At 33.9% G+C, this 6,394-nt stretch overlaps 1 protein-coding gene across 1 annotated transcript; it reads right to left on the reverse strand.

Annotated features, from left to right (window-relative positions):
- Nucleotides 1–4,507: 4,507 nt before the first annotated feature.
- On the reverse strand, nucleotides 4,508–4,993 carry LOC130892976 (uncharacterized). Its single transcript, XM_057798737.1, has one exon. It carries the CDS (start codon nucleotides 4,991–4,993, stop codon nucleotides 4,508–4,510), a length of 486 nt encoding a protein of 161 aa, XP_057654720.1.
- Between the last annotated feature and the right edge of the window lie 1,401 nt (nucleotides 4,994–6,394).

Raw genomic sequence — 6,394 nt, forward strand, 5'->3', positions numbered from 1 at the left:
TCGCACTTTGCGTAAACTTCGCGACCGCACTATCCTACTGACTACGCCAATTATAATTTTTCGGTAATCAAATATTATTTTTAAAAATTTATTTGATACCAAAATTACAATTATTGAATGGATACAATTAATCTCTCAAGCGAATTAACTATAAACATTGCCAAGTTGTTTACAATAATTCATATTTATAATAAAATAAATGCTGATGAAGTGTTTACGATATTTAATACAATTGCGATTTATGAAAATGTCCTTCAAGAATTTTCTTCATGTAACTATATCTTAAAACTTTAGTATCATATGAATAGCCAAAAATGTTTCTATTATTTCTACACAAAAAATATACAAAAAGTGTAAACATACCATCGTAAACATCATAACGCCAAATTTTGCGATAAAATGTCAAATATAGTGCAAAAACATCAAAGCGTCATACAAATTATTATTATTGAAATATTTTCTTATAGCATAATCATAATGACTTTCAGTTAATAGTATAATTGGAGATGTAGGAGTCACATGATCAGTCATTTTTTTTATTTCATAATAATATTCATAATAATTCATAATATACTAACCAAAAAGTTCCAGTAGCAGCAGCAGCGTACGATTGGGGTGTCAAATTGGTTTCGCGGTAGGTGTACTATGGAATTGCGTCTTCTTCTTCTTCTTATGGCATAGGGTGTGAATGAAAAAAAATAAACATTCCAGTCCTTCAATACATTTACTTCACCTAAAACTGAAATGGTATATGTGAGAATAAATCTCAGTATGGGTCTTCATTTCAGTTACGTTATTACACATAAAAACCCTCTCTAGCGCTTGTGCTATTACCTCCCTTGCCAAAGGGGTTGGTTACCGCAATCTTAAGGGAGGTACAAAGGTTTTCTACGCATAATAACGTAAAATAATAAATTTATTTGTTATTGAATATTTATTATAAAATAGAAGCAAGTGGAACACAATGCTCTGAAAAAATCACTATGATAATTATTATGTAGTTTTTTATCATAATCTAAATCAACTTCTAAATTCAAAAGACACAAGAAGAGTATGTCTGTTTTCATATTCATTGCATTGGTCAAGCTAATATATATATTTATACTCTTCCATTTCTTAATAACATGAATTTTCAGATGAAATGTGTCGGTAAAAATACTTCGAAAATCATATAAAATATGGTATTTGCGAACAATATGAAGCTGTGAAGATTTTTTTAAAATTCTCCGTTTAAACCGTTAATAAAGAAATCAATGACCCATGTTGAAAGATTTTGAAGAATTCCAAGAACTCTTTCAAACCTTCTCCCCCCCCCCATACACTACACACTTAATATGAAACATGTGTTTTATTGAAAACCCTTATAATACATAAATAAAATTATTTTTAAAAGCATATCTAATTTTGAAACAACGAAAAAATAATTATTAAATAAAAAGTGTTGTATATGCATCACAGAGATAGAATATCATCATATCTGCATTACTTGAAAATTTGAACTATTTCGAATGATGAAAATTGATTTGATTTTCCAGTATCGATTTTCCCACTAAAAACTATGGAATATTTCTTTTCTGTCAAATATTGCACTTTATCCTCATAAGCTTTTGTGATTCGGTTTGGCAAAAATACTTGTACCTCTTCTAACTCCAACAGGACTGCTCGACCAAAACGAGTGTTCACCACATTGGCATTTACAATTGGAAATAAATATTTAAAAATATCGGTTATGACTGAGATGTGGGAATGCAAACCTGCAATTAATTATTATGAAGATTATCGACAGCTCGAATTTTATAAACGGACCTTTGGGGCTGGATTCGGAAGCTACCGTTGGTGACTTAAAAAATAGCACATGTTGGTGTAACAAAGATGTCGAAATGTACACTCATAAAATCATACATATCTGAAGTAGATTATCCTGAAAATAATCCATACCTTTATTAAATAAAAAAGATATCGGCGTGGCTACCATAGACAATCGCAAATGAGGAAAAATTTTACTCATTTTTTATAGGACAACGATCGAAAATGTTTACGTACAAAATTCAGGGGTGGGAAAGTTATAAAAATTTAAAGGGGGTTAAATATAACATCGTTAAAAATAAAAATTACTTTTAAGGATTATGAAAAATGTTTAAAGAGTGTAAAGTAAAATTATAGTGTTGAACAATCTAAAAATTGGGGTAAGTCCTTATGACGATAAACTTTATTTAATTCAAAATTCATTTGATACACTTCTTTTGGGACATTATTCAATTTATTTGTAGACAAGTTTGCGCTATCAAAAATATATTTTATTTTCCACCTCTTTCATGCATTTGAAAAACAGAATGTTAGAAGAGAAATATATGTCTGAAAATCTGAAAATGAACCACAACATTCTACAGTCAACTCCAGTTAACATCGTGAAAAAATAAAATTTATTTATTATCATAGCTTTTTTCTAAATTCTAATTTATTGTTTCTGATGGATCTTCAATCAATAAACAGAAATGAAACCTTTAAAAACTATACGAATTTTCCGTTGAAAACCCAAACAAAATTTGGTACTTATTAAACAATCTTACAATGCAAATGTAAAAACATTTGTTAAATTCACCAATAAGGATGAGAAAATATAACTAAAACGTTTGAATAAAACATATTAAATTATGTAATAGGGCGATTCACAGTGGCCGACAAAAGAGAGAGAGAGAATCCTTAAAACGGAACTCGTAAAATACGAAAATTGTAATCGGTATATGATTAAATCCGGTGAGAGAAATTAGTGTTTTTAATTCTCACTTTTGTTATCTTATAAATGTTTTGTAATAGAATATACACATACCTTTTTTCGTTATCCCTCGGTTTTCTTCTTCTTTAAATATGGGGCCTCAAAAAGGAAGTGACAATCAGATTAATGGATAAAAAAAGCTTCTTATTATCATACAGAATACCACAAATTTCCTATATATATATATATATATATATATATATATATATATATATATATATATATATATATATATATTAAAAATTATGATCTTATTTTTGGGAAGAAGAGGAATTACATAAATTCCGACGTACGTCTATATATCAGCGTGGACTAATGCTACAACGTTCTCGTCGTGTCCACTTTTACAAATACATTTTATTCAACTAATAGTAGCAAATGCTACCTATTCCTCAGCAGGTATACACAAAACTTCCCATATATAAGAGGCAGTATCAACAGCGTCATCGTTTTCCACCGACTCCATATTATTTTCAATAATAAAAAAGTTTATTATTCTTAATAAATCTTCATTTCTAAATATTTGTATTTGTAACAAATCACCAAGACCGTAATTTGAGGCAAGACAAACTTCATCACGAAAACCGACCCCATTCACCCTATAAACGACATCCACTAGTCTACCATTTTGCACAATATTTACAGAAGTAACCTGCACAGTCCTATTGAAATATACCAGGGTAATTTTCATCAGATATTCATTGTGTGACATTTTAAAAGCAACTAAGAGATAAAAATAATTTTAACCGCAAAGTAATCAAGTTTAATAATAACGCTGCAAAAAGAATGTAATTTGTTAAATTCTGAGTAGTACTTTTCTATTATAAAGTAAGATGTAACACTCTTAGTCATAACTCAATAACGAATTAAAAACAAAATATTATAATTCAAAAAATCATTCAATGAAAAGAGCCATCAATGAGATATCGCGTTTAGATGTGGAAGATCCTGCAATTGTTCAATGGAATCAGGAAGCTAGAGTATCAGGTTATATATTACATGAAGTTGTAGCTTTTGCCCTGTTGTCAAGATGTGATTTCGACCCATTAGGACAACATAATGTACCCAGATTACTAAATTTGACATATACATTTGAAGAACACAGAAGAAAAGGTTACGCTTCCAAAATTGTCAAACATATAATGAAAGTTCACAACATTCTGCAGCAATCCTCATTCTGAAGGGGTGTTTACGAAATGCAAGTGCGTCAATCATGGTGAAATAAATTGTGGAGTGTGTGTGTGTAAAACCTAACCCTGCTCCTGGAACGGTGTTTCCCCGGCGGCACTTTTTGTAAATACTATTTCGCCGGGGCGTTCTTATATGATGTTACTGTTACTCTTCGTACGTGGTGCGGAGGTCCTTGATGATGGTCTCCGCGTACTCCGCTACCTTGTTCCATGCTGCTTGGCTCTTCAGCATGTGCTCCACTATATTTTCTGGACTGATGGTGTGGTCCAGGTACCTCTCTAGTTCCTCCCGTGTCTCTTCATAAGAGGGGCACTGAAAGAACACGTGCTCCGCATCCTCGGTCGCATCGCCGCAATGATGACAGTTTGGGGAGTCACTTCTCTTGAATCTGTGTAGGTATGCCCGGAAGCACCCATGTCCAGTCAAGAGCTGGGTGATGTAGTACCCGACTTCCCAGTGCTGGCGATTGACCCATTTGATGATATCTGGAATAAGTCGATGTGTCCACTGACCTTTCGTTGAGCAGCCCCATCTCTCTTGCTAGAGTCGAAGACTCTCAGGCCTCTGCTTGTCGCAGAGGACCTTCCGCTGCTCTTCCTTCTTCCTCCTATGTTGCCGTTGTCGTTCTCCTGCCAAGATGTCAATAGGCGGGCATAATGCAACGACATTGACCGCGTCGTGTGATACCGTTCGGTATGCTAACGCCACTCTGATCGCTGAGAGCCGCTGGACTGATAACATTGTCTTGCGGTATGATGTTATCTCCAGCGATTTTTCCCACACTGGTGCTCCATACAGCAGGACGGAGCTGACTACAGTTGCCAGTAGTCGTCTCCGGGTTTGCCTGGGGCCTCCGATGTTGGACACAATCCGTGAAAACGCGCCCTGGAATGCTGATGCCTTCCTGCTGACGCTAGCTATATGCTCCTTGTATTTTAGTCGGGCATCCAAGACTACTCCAAGGTACCTAATATTGGGTATCGACTGGGTGTCGTGGTCGCCTACTCTAAAGGTGATGGTCTCCATTTTCTTCCGGCTGCTCACGAGAAGTGCCTCCGTCTTGTGCTCCGCCAAAGACAGGTCAGCTGAACGCATCCACTGTCTTTTCCTCTTGATGGTTGTGGAAAATGCTGCTTGTAGCTCCTCCAGATGTTTCGCCACGAGTACGACCGCCACGTCGTCAGCAAATGCAACAAGTGTTGTGTTCTCTGGTAATTATAGGTGGAGATGACCATCGTACATCACGTTCCACAAGAGTGACCCCAGGACAGAACCCTGAGGTACCCCTCCCGTGACCCGAAGCACCGCTGGTCCCTGTTCCGTCTCGTAGTGTAGTAGTCGATCGCTGAAGTACGATCTGACCATCCTTTGTAGATAATAGGGTACGCCCATTTTATCAAGAACCTCCAAGACTCGATCCCAGCGGGCTGTGTGTGTGTGTGTGTTTGTGTGTGTGGGTGTGTGTGTGTGTGTGTGCCAAAACTAAAAAGTATCATTCAACAACAACAAATCTATACCTTATATATTTCAGATTTAAGTAATACTACGAAATAGGGGGGTGCGAAAGAGTTTAACAATGATAACATAATTAAATAAAAAAAATAAGGCTGTGACCTAGAGAATAAAGAGCATCATATCTAGCGTTAAAACGTAGTCCTAAAATGTTAATATGATGCTAAAACGTCAAACTTAGTATTAAAATATCAAAACAGCATCGAATTCAGCGTTAAAATTTAGTGTTAAAATGTCAATATGATGCTAAAACGTCATAAGCATTGGTCCTTACGGTGAAGATATACTTGTTGTTTATTGATGTCACCATTTCTAAATATTAGTACTTTTTGATAATATGGGGTGTTACCTCTTTGATATTATTATTTCATACAACATAATAAACTATATATTAATACTTGATATCATTTACGTTATCATAATTTAATTATATCCACTAAATTACCCTTATCTTTTTTTGATAATATGGGGGTGTTACCATTTGATATTATTGTTTCATAAAACATAATAAACTATATATTAATACTTGATATTATTAACGTTTTCATAATTTAATTGTATCCACTAAATTACCCTCATCATTAACACACAGGTAAATAAAACAAATAAATTTTTAAATATATTTTATTAAAAAAAAATCTTAAAAAATGGTGTGGGCTTCTATGATCTACAAAACAATATATAATATTTAAAACACATTTTTTTATAAAATAAAAATAATGAGAACTTATTTTATAACCTTGGACTTCTCCCAAATTATCAAACTCGGAAGGCGCCCCCCCGATGAACGGCCCCTCAAAGTAGACGGTTACTTTGCTCTACAAAAATAAACAAATAAATTAATAAAAAAGTATAAAGCGGAATGGTTAATTTTTTAAAATATGAAACAAAAGCGTTTAATAATAAACTCTCTTT

This window comes from Diorhabda carinulata, chromosome 4, assembly GCF_026250575.1.
Source record: "Diorhabda carinulata isolate Delta chromosome 4, icDioCari1.1, whole genome shotgun sequence".
Classification (NCBI taxonomy): Eukaryota; Metazoa; Arthropoda; class Insecta; order Coleoptera; family Chrysomelidae; genus Diorhabda; species Diorhabda carinulata.

Excerpts from the sequence above, each read along its gene's own strand:
- LOC130892976 (XM_057798737.1), bottom strand. The coding sequence starts at position 4,993 with ATGGAGACCATCACCTTTAGAGTAGGCGACCACGACACCCAGTCGATA.